The following is a 20,482-nucleotide window of genomic DNA, read 5'->3' as shown; positions in this document are numbered from 1 at the left end:
AATTTTATCCACAAGTTCAAAATTATGACCACCTCTTCAAAAATATTTCCACAGGTCCTTTGGTCTCCACAGGAGCGCCATTGAGGGAGGGAGGTTGGAAAATAGAAAACAGGGTATGTCCCAATGGGAAATTAAAAGCATAATGTTGACATTCCAATCCTACCTCATGTAACAAAAAATGATTAAATCAAAGACAGCATTTACATGTCATAAATAACATCGTTTAAACAAGGAAATTCCAAGAAACAAATTGAGCCTCTCTCTTCATGTGGTTCATGTTGTCTGTTCAGTTTTTGGTAGATCACAGATAACAACAAAATGTAGTAAGAACACAAAAGTGGAAACAAAGGGCACAGCCAAGTGTGTGACTAATATTCTTACCACATTTTTAAGTCTTCTGTAATTTATTACAGTAACTGCACAGACCCACGGCAACATGGAATCTATTGGTATTTTTTTAAAGGAGCAAAGAAATGTTGAAGTCATCTGCGCGTCTGTCCTCCACCAGACCATGACATGATGAGCTGAATTACGCCCGCAAAAACTTGCGGGCGTAATTCACCTTATCATGTAAAATACTATTATCTACATAGACAGTAAATTGTCCGAATACGATACCTTTCGAGTTGTATAGGCCTCTAGCGATCTCGAAAGCTTCGGAATCCATATTTCAATTGCTACATTGTGGCTTTGACCAATTCATAACCAAAGCGTCTACATTGCCTCCAGCTTTCTCTTCCAACCACCAACCCCTACTCATTCAAAGAACATATTGATTTTAGATGACGGAGCGGTAGATGAGCATCAAACGTCAAACGTCAAGCGTTCGCCATGTTGAATTTCAGCGATTTGAAAAGCCCTGGGGACTAGTTCTTCAGTTGGTTGTCGGTGTAAGCTCTCTCCAAGTGAACCTCTGAGAACCCTTTGATAGCTCAAGATACACTCGCTTCCCCTCGTTTAGTCTGGAAATCGTCTTCTACCGCAAACCCCTTTACCACGGTAGTTTAGAGCTAAAAAATTCATTTATCAGAGAATTGAAGTAAAGTATGCATTATAACCTGTGAGAAAGCCCTCAGTATTTAAGCTTTCGCAGACACAGCATTACAGCTTTTTTTTTAGAAATTTACCCAATTAATTCGCCCAACTAAGTAGGTTGGCTGTACACTGTTACTTCCTAGAATACTGGAGTGCAGAAGGAAAGTTCGGAATTGATCTCTAGATTCGCCTAATTGTTTCCTTTTTGTAGAACAATCAACTTTAATGAATCGGAAAATGGGTCATTTAAAAGTTTACCAAAACTTATTGATGGAAAGAAACAGCTGTCTTACCGGCGAGGTGTAAAAAGTCTTAACAACAATGGTTGCAACCCTCTCAGTTTCATGTTGCCTTTCCCTATTGTTTTGTACCAATCTTTTTATTCTATACATCTATCTTAAAAATATTGTGCACGCCAAAACAAGTGCGAACACTATCTTTTCAATTTACCGGTCCCTTTCAGAGCCTTTCTGGCAAATTCTCATTCCAGTCGTTTGTAAAGTAAGCTTTTCCCTTGTATCAAATATGCTCCCTGCCTCACTAATTTGCTATTGTCTCAATTTTCCAAGTTCTTGATTTAGTTTTCCGTACTTTCACTTGAAATATTGCCAATGTTCAACCATGTACGCGGGTCGCTAAGTTATTTGCATCTTGCTAATATACTGTTTCCTAGTCAACTTGTTTCATGTTAAACTTTTCTCTTCTTATTTACAGTTTATTAACACTAGCTCACGCTAGTTTAAATCCACGAAAAAAAAATTTGAAGCGCCAAGGACTTTAATTTAAGAACTTATCCAACCTTCGACGAACTAAAATATAAATGTACTAACTAGTGACCTGTTAAGTTCGGCATGAGGCCAGATTGTGTGACCGGCCAGCTATTGGCTGTAAAAACAGCTGTAGTTATCAAGATTTTAATCATAACATCGTACAAAAAAAGGCAGTCTGAGGGATTACGTGTAAATTTAAATAACAACAACAACAATAACTCAAAAAACAGGCTTATGAATAATGGACATCATTATCACGAAATTTATCTTCGTGTTACAGATGTAAAGATTTTGGTATTCTTTCGCGGTGACGAACACGTATACATCGTCGGTGGCTAAATTTCCGCTGTACTTCCACAATTAACAGAGAAGATGGGAAACAATACTATCACAGATTACCTTTACGAAAATGAGTATAAACGCCCTGATACGATTGTCATCATTAACTGCGTTCTAAATGTTCCACTCATCTTTGTATCCATATTTGGTAACTTACTGGTATTGGTCGCCATAGTGAAGTCACCTTCCCTTCGATCACCATCCATCGTGTTCCTCTGCAACTTGGCTGTGTCTGATCTTCTGGTTGGATTTGTAGCACAACCACTCTATATCTCTTATGAGCTAACAAAAGCTAGCTTCGTGTACAAACCATGTACGACCATGGCTCTGACAGCAGGTGGCGTTTCTATCTCAACCATGACTGCCATAAGCCTGGACCGATTCCTCGCTCTCCTCTATCACATGAGATATCCGTTGTTGATGACTTTGCATCGGGCCATCCTCATCGCAATCAGCCTTTGGTTGTTCAATGGCCTGGTGTCTCTGTTAGTTCTATGGAACATGACCGCTTATTATTTTGCTATAGCAGTTAGCATTCCTATCTACCTATTACTTTCCATTGTTTCTTACATGAAGATTTACCTCATCATTTGTCGCCACCGGATAAAAATTCGCGCTCCAAGAAATGCCGTAGCGAATTCCACACAAGATTACCAAAGGAAACACAACATGGAACGAAAATCGAAAAGCGCCAAAAATACTTTTATGTATTTTGTTGTGATGGTCGTCTGTTATCTACCGCTCTTTACTGCCATGATAATTTTGACCTTTTACACAAGCCTCTGGACAATTGCTTGGAACTTAACCGATACGATAGCATTTGCGAACTCAGCCATAAACCCTTTTTTATACTGTTGGCGTATCCGAGAGCTTCGAACGGCAGTTATAAAGGTAGCGAAGAGGATTCTATGTCGACAGACTGAGGATAATTAATCTGTTACAACAGAGGACAGTTTCCTTAAGCCTAAACACGTTTTAAGAAACGTAATTTGCACCATAAATTTTACCACTGGCCGACTGTCAATAGAATGAAATTGTAACCTTACGCTTTAGTGACTTCAAAATGTGTTAAACAGACATCGGAAAGTATGGATGGGTATAACTGGGGAAGATAAAAATGCACTGAATTCGGGAAAATTTAGATTTGCATTTACAAGTCGAGCTTCAATTGTTGGTCGCGAAAGCGAACATACATCATGTGAGCGAAAACCTTCAGAGTTTTTACGTCATCCCAAGCGCAACAAGGACAAGTTGTACAATCGCGAAGGACTGTCAGAACAACTGTAGGGTAGAGAAAGATGTTTTTTCGTCTTGTCAAGAGCGCGGGACGAAGAAACAATTCTGAGTCCCCATGAGGAATCGAACCTCAGATCTTCGGATTCCGCGCCCCGATGCTCTACCACTGAGCTACAAAGACTCCACGTTGAGCGAGGTCTATTACGAAGTTCATATGACACGCGTCCTGCATACTGCTAGAATCAGAAATGTCGATAGCGTAATGTTTACAGATAGAAATAAGAGAGATGGTAAGTTTTAAGCTTGGTAAAGAAATAGAGAAAGATGTTTTTTAAGGTACTCTAACAAAACGTGTACCAATTTCTTACAATCAATCTTACACATGACAATTAAAATATGACAAAGAAAATTACAGAGAGATTTCATTCAAAAGGAATCTTGTGAAACTTTTTTTTATTTTATTTACAAACTGAATGCGTTATGCAAATCTAATATTTGCAATATCCCTACGTGAATCCCGTATCGAGAAACACTAAGGGGTCCTCACAGTGTTTTTGCTCCTAAAGTCTTTTGGTTTTCTTCATCACATTTTGGTCAATAAACGACGTTGTTGTTCTTCTTTTTCTCTGTTTGGAGAACCAGAGATGCAACAAATTAAATTGAACTCATTAAGAATTTCTTATTTCAGCTACAAGTAAGTTCGATGGAGCACTTGCTATTTCTCTCTACTCCAGCATCGGACAAGGGTCCCGTTTCTCGAAATTACCGGTAACCTAACGGGCCCAAAGCCATATTTTACAATCAAAATTTAAAGAATTGAGAAGCAAGTTTTGATACCCTGATGTCGCACGAGACCAGAATCGTGTCGTCCGAAACCAGAGTCATGTCGCCCACAACCAGACTCATGTCGCATGAAACCAGAATTAAGATCAGACCGTACTATGTAAATCGGTAATGAAGAAGAGAGATCTTTATCACTCAAGCGGTGTTCGTTGCCGACAACACCATAAAGACTTTGATTGCACAGAAAACGATCACATGGTCAGAACTACAATATTTATGAGCGACGACTCTAGAAGCGTTGCTAATTCGAACAACAAAATGAAGCATTGTTGGTTTGGTATGCCATCGTTTCGCACACACCTACGGAAATACATCAATAGGGTTCTTCGATCGATAAGTACCTTCAGCGCTTAGTAATAATTTGCCTTTTATGTTTTACATGTAATATCAAAAAATCGGGTGACATGATTCTGGTTTCGGGCGACATGACTTTAGGCAAGATGACTTTAGGGTGACTTGACCTTAACCAGTGTGACGTGTCTGTTTGACGTTGTTTATAGTGAGGGAGAGTTTAAGTCGGATCACGAAATGAAACGCTACCCGACCCAGCCCTCTCTCGCTTTTTCACTTCGCCGCTTCAATCTTGCCGTTTGCTATTTCGTTCCGTTTCACTAACTGACCGCCTGGATCAGGCTAAGAATCCACCAGTTCTTTCACAATTGGAGCCGGAGACAAAGGAAAAAATTTTGAGGCTTTGCCAGTTCGGAATTTGCCACCACATATTTAGCTATCAATACTCACGGCGTTTGGAGTTCCCGGAGAAGGGGTGACGGCATCTATCAAAGGTGTCGAGGAAGGAGCTGTAATTTGCTGAAAACGAAAGAAGAAAACTCTATGCAATCGAGACGACTCTCCGATAAGGCCGCAGCAAGATTTAAAGAACTTAAAGCTAAAATACTTAAAAATTAAATCATAAATTCTTTATTCGATGGTTTAACATGTAATACGAGCGGATACTTTGCTCATTTGGGAGTTTTTAGATCAACGTTTGTTTCTGAGTAAGTGTGACCGCAAACCGCTAGAGGTCTGGTGACCAAGCTGCAGCGTTTACGTTCGCCGTTTACGGTCCACGAAAGAACTTCGGGCGAGGCAGCTTCAGATGGGTCAACCCCCTTGGCGCTTTTAATCTTCCTGTTCGAAAGTTCTAACGGGCGTCCTGTAAATATATGTGAGATGAAGTCTTTTCCTTTTAACAAATCCTTTCTGAATGCTAGAAAACCAAACTTTTAGCCACATTTTGCGTTTAAAATAAGGTACTTCTATCCTTTGTGTAATTCAAGATGGCGGCGCACGTTTTTTGTTTTTCGTTGATGTCGATCTAAAAAGCTGCAAATTTAGAAACTACTTACTGCTGACCGCAGTTTGACGTTTGCGGTTAACACACCAAACGTGAATCTAAAAATTATCTTTTCTCGTGTTTTTCCTAACCTCGACGGAGCCTTGAAAAATACAACGCAGCGCGCAAAATATGCGCGCCTATCAAACTATCGAATAAGGTATATGTAGGAAACTGAAAATAAAAGCATATTTCTTTCTGATCGTTGGGGATTACTTTATGCAAATGTCATCAAAGGAAAGTAAATGCAATCTCAGAAAAAAATACCCACCACTTTAGGAACAACAGTGACAGCTTCCACAGGAACTAACAAAAATAGACATACAGAATAAGAACCGTAATACAAGATACAATCTTTCTTTAAAAAACATTGCAAGATAAAGCAGCAGATGACAATAATAGCAATATTATGATTGGATACCGTTTATGGTAGATATGTCTTTTCCCAATGCTTCCAGGCGATGTCTATCATAAAAAAAAGGTACTTAAGATACTTCAAATGATTATCACAACATAGGCAAGAGATAAAAGTGTTTTTTTTTTTTCCTTTTCTTGCATGATTCAAATTCAGGAAATTTTGAAAAGGACCTACAGAAACACAGTAAGGTACATGGGTTGTACAAGCAATTCATCTACAAAAAGTCCTCAATTTACATGCATTTAATCCATAGAATCAGCTTGTATGTTGGCGGATTATGTCCGCGGCTGAGAGATTGTCCCAAAAATGAATATGTGGCCGAGAAGCGAAACTTCGAGGGCAAATGTGAAATTTTGAAGATGCTCTCTCCCAAGGACATTATCAGCTGACAAACCAGCACGCTCGAAGGAAGATTTATTTATTTTATAACCCTCCGTTTGATTTACATATCGCGCGAGACCGCTTGTAAAAAAGACCGCTTGTAAAAAAGACCGCTTGTAAAAAAAACCGGTGTTGCTCTGTTCACGGCCGATGATGGATTTACTATGTCAATATCACTAGACTCTACGAGGCGAGTCTTTTTTTCTTCCGTGTAAAGTAATAGAGGCGAAAAGTGGAAACTTATGAGCAATAAATTTGTCTTTTTTCGACGGAAATAATCGAAGGGCAAATATCGACGCAGACAAGGGTTATTGAGCGATAACTGTCCGGTGATAACTGACCGATTTTGCACCATGTGACGTTAAGTAGCCAAGGAAATCGCGCAAAAAATTAATGGGTACGTTATCATACAAGATCATTTGGTTTTATCACTTGAGTTGATTATGTCAATTGGCCACCGTAAAGAGATTCTAAGGTTGACGTTATGAGCATTAGCTCTGCGCCACTCGCTCTGACGATTAGGCTAAGGCTTCAAACGTCACTATGGTTAATAACTTACTTCAAAGACTGGATTTCAAATTCACAGTTTCCAGCAGCTTGCTTCAAATCATACAGCAGAATCATCTCATTTCTTTTCAGGTAAAATACAATAATAAACAGTCATAAAGTAAATGGTTTGAACCCGAGGGTAACGTGTAATAGCATAGTTTGATCTTCCGGGTGAGTGCAATCCTGAGAATTGATTGATTGATTCTTACAGCCAATAATATCACGGCAAAACTGACCAATCAGTTTATACAAATTGGACTAGGAACATTCGACTGACAATAACTATTCACTTGACTCTGATGATGACTTCCGCCCAGGTTGTCGAAACGTCAGTCACCACTACCGACAACAGTCCTCCTCAGGACTACTCTTACCAGGACGATCAAACTACACTATTACAATTAACAGTCATATTCAATTATAATACAAAAATGTACAGAATATCATTACATAACCTAATCATTCATCACTTAAAACTTTCGCTTTACCGTAACTATAGTCAAACCACGAGGCTCATCTCTAAAAGTCCTGTGAGGCGAGTTTTTGCTTGGTGTGATCACATTCAAGATAAGGATACTGTCATTTTGATAAATTTCCCTATATTTACCAAAAAAACTGACTCCAAATATTAACTGCGGCAAAATGATAATAAAACTACATGTTCATGGTTTACCTCAGTTCATTAAATTGATGGCTGATGTGTTCAGTTGGCATCGGCATGAGATCTGGTAAAGATAAACATCCAGAATCAATTGGGCAATTTATCTGAAACTGAGCCTCAGTTATCATTCTAAAGAATTTGGCAATTGATGGCTAAACTGTTAAATGTTTTTCCTAAATCTTTGCAATATTTAGCTCACTGTCTTGGGAAAGGTGGCGCAGAAAATCAAATAACTACAGCTGAAATATGTAATTGGTAATATTCTCTCCTCAACATCTCCCCCCACCCCCCCCCCCCCACCCCCATTAAAAAAAGGGAAAAGAGTTTTCACACGATCATGAATTTCTTTTTCATATATCCCCAAAAAGAAACCTTTGCCCCCACACACAAAATGAAACAATTATTCTCTCACTCAAAAGGAAACGATCGGACTCATTGCTTATTAATTTTTACGAATCATTGCCAAACGATAATTAAGCAGCGGAGAACATATATTAGTGAAAAAAATTAATAAATAAATAACGAATCACAAACGAATCTGTTTCACCTACCAACTCCTAACTCCTCGAGGAGTTGCTCAACTGCCTTAGCTTTCTTGATTCCAACTGATCCTGGCATCTTCATCTAAGAATTGTCAAGAAAAAAAAAAACAAACAGAACTTAAAATATATGAAGGGAGTACAATGTAAGTTACTACAGAAACTGTGGTGCTGTGTTGGTTGGGGTATAACGAGATAATTTGGTTAAATCTACTGAATTCCTAACATAAACTGGCCACCATAGAGAATTTTTAAAACTGATATTTTGAGCCTTAGCCTTCGTCAAGGCGAATGATGAAGGCCAACACCCAAAACTTCAGCTTTATAAACCCCTTTACAATGGGTAATTTACATTATCAACTCAGTTATGATTTCATAAGGTGCTGAAAAGGAGAATTTTTTTTAATAATTATTAGTAGCTACCTTAGTGGTGATCATTTCCTATATTCTCCTAACCTTACTGTTTGATTTAGGAGTGATGTTGAAAGGAGAAATTAAATGCCAATCACTCTAAGTTGACTTATGATGGATTTTGTCATTCTTACCCTTGCACTGCGCAGATACACACCAGCTCCTTTACTCTCTGGAAACTTGACTCCTGATGGTTCAGCCTAGGAAAATTAACAACATGATACATGTGGATAGATGTCTTTCAACAGGTTTTTAGTGTAACTGGGCCTCCCTTGTGCAAAGAAATACAAAAGGGAAGCTCTGAATTGACCTAAGATGCCTTGAGAGGCACAGCAAATGGTGGAGGCACCCTTTAATAATCGTCAGAACAAAAATAAGCAAAACATAAACAAAGGAAAAATGCTCACTAAAAAATAATAAACCAACCTGGAATGAGGCTCTATTTTGAGTGGCCAAGAATTTCAATTCTCCATTTAAAAATGGAGAAATTACATGTACATACAGTACATGAAAAAAGACTTCATTTTACTTGCTGCAAAAACAGTGATTTAAATCCTTTAATCAATCTTTTTACCTTGACTGGTTTGTCACCTAGTTCCCCCTTCTTCTTAGTTTGCTTCTTTTTAACTTGTTTCTTGTCTCTCCTGGTGAAGAAAATAATAAGATGAATCACACTATACTTTGAAAGTCTCCATTGTCAACTGTTTCATGTCAGCCTGAGTGAAAGAGAGGTTCCACATTCAGTCATAACTGTTGATCAATCTTTACCAGTTTCATTTTCCAACAAGAACAAAGTAAATTGTAAGTTCTCATTGCTACAGTAAAACTGAGAAATATTTTAGCGCCCAATGAGAGTAAACAAGCCAGACGGGCACTTATACACTTACTTCAGTCTGTATGAGTCTGTTTGATTCTCAGCAGCTGTGATGAGTTTCTGTAAATCCTGCTGTTTCTTTTCCCTCTCTTTCTTACGCATTTCAATTTTTCTCAATTCTGCCACAAGCATTTCTTCCTCTTGTACCTTAAAAGATTAAGTTCAGGAGATAATACAAGATAAGTCTGAAAACTTCAATAAAAACACTCTCCCTCGTTCCACAATTAACCCTTCAACTCCAACAATACTAATTATCAATAGAATATCAAGCAGACAAGTGATGAGAACAGAGAAAAATCTCAACTAGGATATAATTGGTTAATCCAAATTCTCCAAACTGCAAGCATAAGAATTTTTAAGGCAGACAGGAATTACTAATAAGATCTGAGATCATTTCTTCCTCATGCACCTTAAAATATAAAGTTCAAGAGATAATACAAAATAAGTCAGAAAACTAAAACAAAAAAAGAATCTATGATCAGTTCCATGATTAACCCTTGGACACACATGAGTTATCAGAAATTCTCCTTACAGGACTATGTCAATTCAATACCAAGCAGAAAAGAATGCAAAAATATATCAATTAAGGGACTAGTTGATCCAATACCAAATTCTCCAAACTACAAGCATGAGAGTTTTTAAGGCAGACAGTAAGGAGAATTTTCTTTAATTTCCCTTCTCTGGTTTTTAAAGTACTGTCAGTTGTAACACAAAGCTCAATCATTTTTATGTGTACCAAAGTTCATAGGCAGAGGCCTGTACAGTACCTGTTCTTGTGTGCGGTTAAACAGCTTCAAAAGCTGTTTCTTTCTCTCTGTTTCATGCTGACCATCATAACGTGCTGGTAAGTTTTGTGGTTCTTGTCCAGGGGGGGCTCTAGCCTGTGGAAAACAAAATTTTTTTTGCACCATTGTGACCAGACAACTTAAATCTTTCTTTCTTTCTTTCTTTCTTTCTTTCTTTCATGACCAAGCTTAATATTTACCATCTGTCTTATTTCAATCAATAGGTGTTTCATTCCTGAATTCAATGCAACTTCAATTACATTCACCCTTTACAACCTACACATAACAATTTAGTATTCATGTTCCCCACACTGTTTCCTCAATATTTCCTAAGGCACTGACAAGAAGAATTTGTTTGACAATCAAGAGCTTCTTAAATTAGTGATCATTTTGTTTCTCATAACCTTAAAGCTTAATTCAAGGATGACTCTATAAGGAGAAATTAGAAACCAATCACTCTTAGCGGTTAAATGGTAACAAAAGGGCCTTAGTCAGTTTTAAAAGGAAACCTTGTTTAGAAATCATTCATGAAAAAAAAATTGTTCTAATTAAAAGCATTCAAATCAATTGCAGAAATCTATAGAAGGGCAGGATTAAATGACAAGTGAATTCTTAAAAAGGTATATATTTAATTTAACAATTAATATCGCTTGAATAACAGGTCAGCCAGTGTAGATTGTAAGGAACCTACATGTCTAGCTTGTAAGGCAAAGCCAATGAGGGTAAACCCTTTAACCCCAAAGAGCATTTATTTTCTCCTTAAAATATCACCCTTGAATCACACACAAAGGTCATTAGAATAAAACTAGTAATAATCAAAGATTAGTAAAGTGTGTGCAATCTCTAGTAAGAGATTTTTTAATGTACTGATTGTGCAGGAAAAAAATTGGTGTTTTCAGCTCAAGGCAGCCAAGAAAACATTTGCACATGAGATTGAAGCTATTTTTTTTTGAGCCACATACAGCCAGCCAGTCCTAAATGGCGCACAATGCCTGACATCACATGGCATCACGATTGATCCCCTAGGGACTGGTCCATAAAACCCTTGAGAGTGATTTCCCTAAAAACAACACCATTAGCATGCCTTCTCCTTCATTGAATGCAATAAATAATCACCAACTAAGAAAGCTCTTGATTGTTAGACAAATTCACCTTGAAACCATCTTGAAATTTGTTCAGAGAACAGTATGGAGAATATGCACACTGACCTTGGGTGTAAAGGGTTTAAGTGAGGTGGAGAGAAGATACACTGTAGGATATCTTACTGACATAGCAACAGCATTCAACCTTTAAGACAAGCTGCTATTTAACATACCTTGAGTAACCTTGTAACACAGCTATAATAGCGATCCTTTAACTCTTCAATGGTGCGAGTCTACAACAACACAAACAATCAGTAAACTCTTGAAGGTAAATAGCATAATACTGTTCATGTAAGGTGTTCAGTTAATTTGTTTAAATTTAAATAATTCGAGAGATGAGAAACAAAGAAACAAAAGCCCACACTTTATGCTATAAAAAAAATTCACAATTTTAAAAATAAAAATTGAAAATTGAAAAAAAAGGAAACTTTAATTTGTATTCTCATCCAAGATTAGCCAGAAAAAAACCCACACATGTAAATATTATGCGATTTCTTCTGATTACCTGATACTTTTCTCTGTCAAACCTATCATGAATTGTTATAAATCGTAGATCAAACCGTCTGCAAAGAAAACAGGAGCATAAATATGATTTGCACTACTGTACATGTATGCACAGACAAAATCAAAATGTGATGAGAACAACAAACTGGCATACATGGGGCAGCAAAGTATGTCGATGTTTTTTATCACATTTTTGATGTCTTCAGCGATCAACAGTAACTGTACAAACACATGGCAAAATGTAATCTCTTTGTTTTGTATATGTGATCACATGGCCCCGAGAGTAATTCACCCTTTACACCCTAACATCAGTATCCACATTCTCCATACTCTTCTCTATCTATTTCTTTTGGTACTGACAGGGAGAATTTATTTGAAGATCAAAGCTTCTTGTGTTGGTGATCATTTCCTTTATTCTCATGATCTTAATGAATGATTCAGCTATATTACTGTAAGGAGAAATTAGATGCTGGTCACTCTTAGGGTCTAAAGAGTTAAGGAATACATTTCATATAAATTGTATAGCAGTAACAAGGGCAATTTTGGGAAAACTTTGAGAATACTAGTGAAATTAACCCTTAATTGCCTGAGGGCACTTGCAATTAATTTTTTCATTGTATAAAAAACAACAGTTTTGAGGGAATTGCATTTGGGCCCAATGTCTACATGATATATCCCTTTCAGTGCCGCCAGAGATAGCAAAACTTATAACTGATGTGATACAAAAGGATGTGTCTCAGTTTTGTATTGTTCTCAGGCCTGACTTATGAAATGGTTTTGCATGTCTATTACCTGCACAGGTCAAACAAGTGATCAGTTTCATCTCGTGTCCAAGTAGAAGGAGGTCCATCATGAAGGTACAACTGTAAAAAAGAAATTAAACGAACAATTATAATAATCCATCACACATTTTTACATAATCACGATTTGCCTAAAAACTTTAAACAGTATGTCTTAGACAACCACAATAACTAAATGCAAGGCCTTACATCATGTTTTATGCCTAGTCTAAAAGACACACTAGGCTACATTTTACAGTTGTACCTCATATTTTCTGAGATACACGCTCTCCCCAGATTCCTAAAACTGTGCTGATACAATAAAATTTGCATATTGGACCTCACATATTGCAACTTAATCCTCTGCTTCACACATCCACGAGGTAAAAAGGAGATAGTTGCTATTAAGCCAATTTTATACTTCTTTTTGTATATAATTTTTTCTGTTTCACTGCGAAACACAGTGAATAAATACATTCATTTGTATATTTTACCCAAACTGGTAATAACGACAAGCCTCACAAACAATAAAATTGACCCCTCTTTTTTATGAACCTGTAAATGTACACATAATTCTGAGAGAGATTACCTGGTACTCTTCATCTGTATAACTTGGAACATTCACCTTCTGCTCATTTTAAAGAATAAACAAAGCATTTAATGCTTAATATTTAAAAATACTTAGAGAAAAATATTTTCTCTAAATGTCTAACATTATGATTATAACCCACCCAATAATTTTTGCAGGATTCTACTGGCTACGTTGCATCATGTGGTGCAAAATCACCGGACAGTTATCACAATATCCTTTGTTTACCATGATATTTGACCACCAATTATTTTCTTAAAAAAGAAACAAAGCCAGCAGTAAAAAGCAAGCTGAATAGTTTCATTTTTTCATTTTTATTTCTTTACATGGAAGAAAAAAACAAATTTGTTGGCATAGTCAAGTAATAATGACATAAAAAAGCTGATCTTTAATGCAGCTCTAGAAAGTACAAAACAGTCAACAAAATTTGTTACAGCACAGCACAAAAATTAATGGAAGGGTTATAAAAAAAAATCCCCCAGTGCCTTGATGGTATGTCAGTGGATCATATTGTTTCTAAAACAACTCCCTCAAAAATTTACATTTTCCTTAAAGAGTTGCTTCTCATCCAAACATTCATTTTTCTGAAAATCTCTCAGAAGCAGGCATTATCAGCCATGGATGGCATTAAAAATTGATGTAAATGTATAAAATAATCAACAGTGTCATTAAGAAAAAGAAAAAATCCTTTAGACCACATATCTTTACCACACATGTACTGTACAAATTATGATCTTGTCTGAACAAAAATGTGCAAAAAAATACGCACTCAGAAAGTAAACCTGCCCCCTTAGAACATCTCAATCAAAATTCCTGACTTTTCAGGGACAATTCCTACATTTAAAACCTCACCTTATTAAACCTGGCAAATGGATATTCTTTTCCTTCATCAGCCACCCTTCTCCAATGGTAAAGTACTGCTCCATCTGTGCGAGCAGGGTTAGTGAAAGGCACCCACTTCCATGGCCTCACATGCCTACGTCCTAACTTAGCTTTCATCTGCTTGTAGCCATGAGAAGTGTCTGATGAAGCTAGTGGTGGAGAGTCTCTAAATAATTACAAAACAAAATATTTAACAATGGTATTAGGACTGAGTCAAGTCCGATTCAGTCTGTAATCATATGAGTGATTAACAAAATCGTGTGACCACGAAGCGGGAGTCTGATTTGTTAATCACAAGTACAGTTCTACTTGCGTAATCTCAGTATGACAGAGTAAAGATTTAACATTCTTAATCCACACCATGTCAACCAACACTTTTCATTAAAGTAATTTAATCCTGCTTTTCACCTTAGCATGTTCTCACCAATGGCATTCACGTACAGTGTTGCTCCATTTTTCTGCTCATAAACAACATATAACCCACAATTCCTCCATTCACTCTAATTAGGGGCTTAAATGCTTGAAACATCAACTTTAGCAAAATCTTTACAGTGGCCAACTTACATAATCAACTCAATTGATACAACAAAATTACCTTTCAGCCAAGATATGGTTTTTCACAATATGAACACCATTCTTCATTGAAATTCATTAGAATACATGTATCTATGGCAACATACTTTCAATTATTACAATAGAGATGTATTTCATACTATAACTCCATCAAAACAAATTTCCACTGACCTACTGTCACTGTATAACAAGGCATAAAGTTCACGATGCATTCCCTCTGGACGTTTGTAACTTTGCTCCCCAGTTCTTCTCAGTTTTCTTGGCTGCATCACCGTTAAAATACAGGAGAAGAAAGCACCATGTTTAAAATTCCCCATCCTCATTAACATGTACACAACAAACTATGAACATCATCATTGCACATAAGGGTAACCAGTCAACTCGCCGACGGACCAACTTGCCGACGCCAACTCGCCGACGTATAAAATCGAGTAGAGACGTCGGCGAGTTGGTCGTCCATCCAATACAACTTATTAGAAGTTAAACATACAGAAAAGTAAACGATATTTAGTAAAAAAAACACTGGTGAACATTGGTGAACATCAAACAGAAGCTTAAACATCGGTGAACATTTTACTTTACGGTGTTGTTGTCACACAATAACTCGTTCGCGTCTGAAGCTGTTAGAGTCGTTGGTGAGGTTTACTTCACTTTATTCACCCTAAGATCCTTATAAACTTTGTTGCAAATAAAAAGAATTGCTTTTTACTAAAGATCTTGTCTAGAAAGCCAAGTTTTCGTTAAAAAATCTGAGCGATTGACATGATGAGTCTTTACGGTGTTGTTGTCACGCAATAACTCGTTTGCGTCTGAAGCTGTTAGAGTCATTGGCGATGTTTACTTTACTTTATCCGCCTTGAGATCCCTATAAACTTCGTTGCAAATAAAAAGAATTGCTTTTTACTAAAGATCTTGCCTAGAAAGCCAAGTTTTCTTTAAAAATCTGACCGATTGTCATGATGAGTCTTTACAGTGTTGTTGTCACACAATAACTCGTTCGCGTCTTAAGCTGTTATAGTCATTGGTGATGTTCACCAATGTTCACCGATGTTTAGGCTTCTGTTTGATGTTCACCAATGTTCACCAGTGTTTTTTTACTAAATATCGTTTACTTTTCTGTATGTTTAACTTCTAATAAGTTGTATTGGATGGACGACCAACTCGCCAAGTCGGCGTCGGCGAGTTGACCGTAATTCCACATAAGCATCGTATACTGACAAATTCTTATTCTTGCAGCATGCAGGAAGTTTGCCATCATGGAGCTAAAGTACAGTAGTTAACTCTTTAACTCCCAAGATCTTATTAGTAATTCTTCTTACTGTCTGTTATACAACTCATATTATGTTAGTTTGGAGAATTTGGAATTCAATCAATCAATAACCCCCCTAATTGACATTTTTCTTTTTTCTCATCACTTGTCTGCTTGATGTTGTACTGATAGTGTAAGGAGAAATTCTGTCTTGGTCACTCCTCCTCCTCAGAGTTGAGTTCTTTTTCTCCAATTATGCTTATGCCATTCACTGAATAATATACTTCAAGAATTATGTAATTATGTTTATTATAAACAACAATCCTCAGCCATTGCCAAACATTGCAAGAACGTACACGGGACGATCCCTCAGGACCTACTGAAATGCTTCGAAGTTCTTAAGAAGTGCAGGAACAAATTTGACTGCTTATTGTACAAAATGCTTTATATAAGAACTTTAAAGCCAAACCTGAACGTGCAATCGGACTCTATTCGTGCGAAAGTATTTGTATAATCTTCGCACCTATTATGTTAATTTTTCGCGCCACATCGCTTAAATACTGTTATTTGCATGTTTTAAACTTTTACCTTGATAATGGAGTCATGACTACTCCGAAACGTCGGATTTTATCGTTCGTTTTTACCGTTTTATCTTTCAAGAATTATGTATTTCTTAAACATCTAGGTCATAGCAAAATGTTCCAGAACCAAATTACTATGACAAGTTACTGCCACCAAATGAAAAGAAATTTCCAAAAAGTATTATGGCATCAGTCAATTTTTGCAATGGCAAGAAAAAATTTTCAACAGATTACCCGCACTGGCAAATAACCCACAATTTTTGTCTTCCCTGTTTCATTGAGAATGATACCACTTGTAAAAATCTTTTCTAAAAAAAATCGATATCTCAAGATCTACTGAGTCAAAGAAATCCCTTGAAACAGGAAAAATTATTACTCTTTAACTCAACGCAATGCCAGCTGAGAAAATTTCACTAATGCATTGAAAATTATGTTGCACCATTAATTATGTGGGGCCAGGAAATGAACATATTGGCATCATTTTCCGTGTGAATTGCTCTGGAGCCAGCTTTTTCAAAATTAAATTCTTTTATTTTCAAGTTCATTACCCATGTAAGTGACAATTGTTTTTTTGAACTGAACAAAGAAAAAAGCTGTGTAATTGACAAGGTAAGAAAGTGAGAATACAAACAAAAGAAAAGCTTCGTTATCAAGTTTTGCATGTTTTCGATTTGCATCAGCTTTCATCAAGAGGATATAAGTCTCTTGCAATAATGAGCAATCTGCATGAAATAAATGAGTTATTACACAGGTTTTTTAAAGAGTATCTTTAGTGAATCTTATCATCTCTGTTTTTTTCTTACTTATAGTTTTACAACTATACCAGAAGCTTTAAAAATTATTGTATTACCTGCACCTTCCTATAACCCACACCAATAACTATTTGTGGAAAAATTAACAGATTATCCACAGGTAATCGGCCAAAAATTACAGTAGATTAATTTCTTGGCTGAGGAGAAATGCTGCAACACAAAAACTTACATGTACCAAAGAAACAGGCCTGTTGAGGATTAATGAAGTTTCTGAAATGAGACACCAGCTAGCAAACTTAACTGGTTACTTCAAAAGGTATAGAAAGTTTCCTCTGTTGTCAAATTACAATACAATCAGGAAGATGATATGTATATTGACTGCAGCACCCCTATACTGAACCCTAACCAACACAAATCTTAAACAAGATCTACACATACCCTCCTTTTTATGAAAACCCTGTTTTAGGGTATCACAAAAGAAAAATTAGCATTTTCATTTGTATAGGTAATTACATGATTTCGAGTGCAATTTGGAATACATAAGCACAAGTTAATTTTTTTAAAGACTAACAAAATTGTGCAAGCCTGTAGGGCAAGTGCAATTTGTGGTCTTTGAAAAAATTAACAAGTGCTTATTTATACCAAATTCCACATGAAAAATCATGTGATTACATGTTAATAATAAACATGAAAAAACACAAGATAACTTATCACAATTAAGCATAAGCAAAGCCCATGCATCAAGTGCAAAAATAATTTATTCAAACTGTGCATTCAGTCAAAACAACCGTGTACCATCAAAACAATAATATGCAATGATATCTTCACATCTTTAAGGCACAAAAAAGTTCAAAGTCTGGCTAAACAGTTCAAGGAATTGCTCAGTCTGTGTCCCAATCACTTTCAATCAAATGGAATCATTGTTTCCGAAATTTGACCATGTTTGTTTTAAATTTTGGTGTTGGATTGCTTCAGCAAAGTGCCTGAAAACTGCATTTATCTTAACCAATCAGAACTGAGTAATTTTTTCATGTATATTATTAAAACTGAAATAACATCACCTATACTCACCAACCTTTTTTATTTTCACCAGAACATGATCTGCAATTACAAGTGTATTGAACTAAAAACACCTTGTGAGGGATTTGTACTTTCACACTTCCTTATTTTTCAATCATTTTTTTTTAACTACAAAGTAGAAATTTTGAACAAGGTTATTAGAGTAGATGCTTTACATCAAAAAGTAAGAAAAAACTCAAAAATCACAGACACAGTTTTTAGTTCAATATGTGAAAATTACATTCCAGTGAAAAACAAAAGATGTTGATTTGGAGCATTGTCAAAAAAAAAATTTCCCTCATATGTCTCAGCATGAATGAGTAAGCTCCTATTCCGTTAAATGGTCAAAATCATTGCAGCAAATTGTATATCCAGAGTCAGATTCAATTAAAATGAAAGAAAAATTTGCAAGCTATTTCAGTTTGAATGAAAACAATGACTTTCCTCATGTGATGCCTGAAATCCTTTCACGATCATGAAAATTATGCATGATACTTCCCATCAAGGTGACAAAAGCAAGAATTCAAGACAACCTGCTTAAACAATAACTGCCCCTATTTCCTGGCGGCACATAACTACATGTACATCAATAAGAACAAGCACTGCTCAATTCCCGGCTCAACAGGCGTCGCACTTCGAGTATAGTGCCAACTTAAAAATATCTCACATGAAGATCTCACAACTGGCCTTACAGCAAGCTTAATTACACACGGTGTAACTTATATCATCAATACACAAAGTAAGAAAACTCGTTAAAATATCAAAAGAAAGAACAAATTTACCTTGTTTCCCCCGACAATAGCTTCTTTGGTTGGAACAGAAGCAAGTCCTTGATCCAACTCTAAAATATCACGAATATCACTCATATTTTCGATTCAACGATGAAGTCACTCTCAAATAATACAAAGCACATAAGTTAACAAGTCTTTAAAAGAGTTCTTAATCTTCTCGGACATCAACAAAGTATACAGTTACTACCTCGAAGCCGCCATTATGTGTTCACTCAACTAGTTCCCATTTTGTCTCTACCAGACTCTCCCCAGTCCAAAGCGCGACTACCGTCACATGCGGGGCAAAATAATTATTACTGAAGGCACTTTTGACAATCGAGAGGGCATGATTACTTGATGCTGACTGAGCCTTTTTGCTGTTTGCGGCAACGATTTATTGATTGCATTTTAACTGAATGAAGCCGTGTAACGTTGTTTACTGTATTGGTCAGTTACGTTTGTTTTGACATTTGTGGCGGCATTGAAAGGGCTTCATCGCGCGGACATCGAGCGCGAATGCAATTCCCTTAAAAATTTTGCCCTAAATTTTGGTTAACAAGCAATGTAAGTGCCCTCGGGCTCTTGTGATTTTTAAATTTTTCCCAAAATTCAAATTTTTGTAAAAGTTTGAAAATACAAGTGAAATTAATCCTCCATTGCCCTCGGGCCCATGCGATTACATGTACTAAGCGCCCACGTTTTCATAAGAGTCCTCCTCCGAATAAGCGCCCACCCCACAGGCCTTAACTTCGAACAAGCGCCCCCGTTCCCCCCTCGAATAACCGGCCCCAACCCTCCTCCGTCGCTCTTTTAAATAGTAGGGATACTAGGAACACCTATTTTCATTGCCACTTAATTGATCATTTTTTGAGCTTCAATGACAGCGGAATAAGTACGGGAGGATAGCAGATAATTTAGTGTTAACAACTGGGTTGAAAACGTAAATTAGCCACCGTAAAGGGTAAAAAAGCTGACGTTTCGAGCGTTAACCCTTCGTCAGAGCGATTGACGAAGGGCTAACGCTCGAAACGTCAGCTTTTTTACCCTTTACGGTGGCTAATTTACGTTTTCAACCCAGTTGTTAACACTAAATTACCTGCTATACCCTCCCACCGACGCAGCACCACAGTTTCTTTAGAAACTTACACCTTTACGGGAGGATAGGTTCTTTTTCCGTTTCAGTTATTTCTATATCCATGTGTTTGGAAGATTCCTTGATTTGTGTTAACTGTTTTTTTTTTGTTTTTTTTTTTGGCCTATTGTTACGCTAAATAAACAAGGGCCAGGGCCAGGGCCCCCTTTAAATTAAGCACCCTCCTTCCAACTTCTGAAAACACGTGACATTTAACATCTATTCATCAAAGTGGAGGTGGCTAATGTTGGATATTTACCGAGTCGCAAAGCCACCGCAAGCCACCGACTACG

General features: G+C 36.8%; 3 protein-coding genes across 3 annotated transcripts in view; 1 reads left to right on the top strand and 2 right to left on the bottom strand.

The window, feature by feature from the left end:
• The window catches only part of LOC113679386 (uncharacterized), an 8,205-nt gene extending 7,344 nt beyond the window's left edge, over window positions 1-861 (bottom strand). Inside the window, exon 1 of the mRNA XM_089187404.1 lies at window positions 619-861. Within this exon, the coding sequence (XP_089043530.1) occupies window positions 619-667 (49 nt within the window). The 5' untranslated portion in view covers window positions 668-861. The remainder of the gene's footprint in view (window positions 1-618) is intronic.
• A 382-nt stretch (window positions 862-1,243) lies between these two features.
• On the top strand, window positions 1,244-3,189 carry LOC149037775 (adenosine receptor A2b-like). Its single transcript, XM_089187410.1, has one exon. The coding sequence runs from the start codon at window positions 2,178-2,180 to the stop codon at window positions 3,075-3,077; it is 900 nt and encodes a 299-aa protein (XP_089043536.1). The 5' UTR covers window positions 1,244-2,177; the 3' UTR covers window positions 3,078-3,189.
• Window positions 3,190-3,816: 627 nt separating this feature from the next.
• LOC113679387 (DNA methyltransferase 1-associated protein 1) lies at window positions 3,817-19,333 on the bottom strand. The gene is made up of 18 exons (XM_089187389.1): window positions 19,070-19,333; window positions 14,818-14,909; window positions 14,044-14,239; window positions 13,192-13,230; window positions 12,616-12,686; window positions 11,825-11,882; window positions 11,493-11,552; window positions 10,160-10,273; window positions 9,406-9,539; window positions 9,093-9,162; window positions 8,653-8,718; window positions 8,120-8,192; window positions 7,581-7,632; window positions 6,918-6,989; window positions 5,981-6,024; window positions 5,831-5,865; window positions 4,965-5,033; window positions 3,817-4,006 (listed from the first exon to the last, which is right to left on the bottom strand). The coding sequence occupies exons 1-18, from the start codon at window positions 19,151-19,153 to the stop codon at window positions 3,941-3,943; spliced, it is 1,395 nt and encodes a 464-aa protein (XP_089043515.1). The 5' UTR covers window positions 19,154-19,333; the 3' UTR covers window positions 3,817-3,940.
• Window positions 19,334-20,482: the final 1,149 nt, after the last annotated feature.

This window comes from Pocillopora damicornis, chromosome 11 (genome assembly GCF_964200805.1).
Source record: "Pocillopora damicornis chromosome 11, jaPocDami1.2, whole genome shotgun sequence".
Classification (NCBI taxonomy): domain Eukaryota; kingdom Metazoa; phylum Cnidaria; class Anthozoa; order Scleractinia; family Pocilloporidae; genus Pocillopora; species Pocillopora damicornis.
Note: the sequence above shows the minus strand (reverse complement) of the source record. Positions and strands in the feature narration are given on the sequence as shown.

What these genes read in the sequence shown, in the direction of transcription:
- LOC149037775 (XM_089187410.1), top strand. Translation starts at nt 2,178, where the DNA reads ATGGGAAACAATACTATCACAGATTACCTTTACGAAAATGAGTATAAA.
- LOC113679387 (XM_089187389.1), bottom strand. Translation starts at nt 19,153, where the DNA reads ATGAGTGATATTCGTGATATTTTAGAGTTGGATCAAGGACTTGCTTCT. An exon ending in CTATTGTCGGGGGAAACAAG is followed by an intron (nt 14,910 to 19,069) that starts GTAAATTTGTTC and finishes ACGGTGATGCAG; the next exon opens with CCAAGAAAACTGAGAAGAAC. An exon ending in CATCAATTTAATGAACTGAG is followed by an intron (nt 6,990 to 7,580) that starts GTAAACCATGAA and finishes TTACCTGAAAAG; the next exon opens with AAATGAGATGATTCTGCTGT.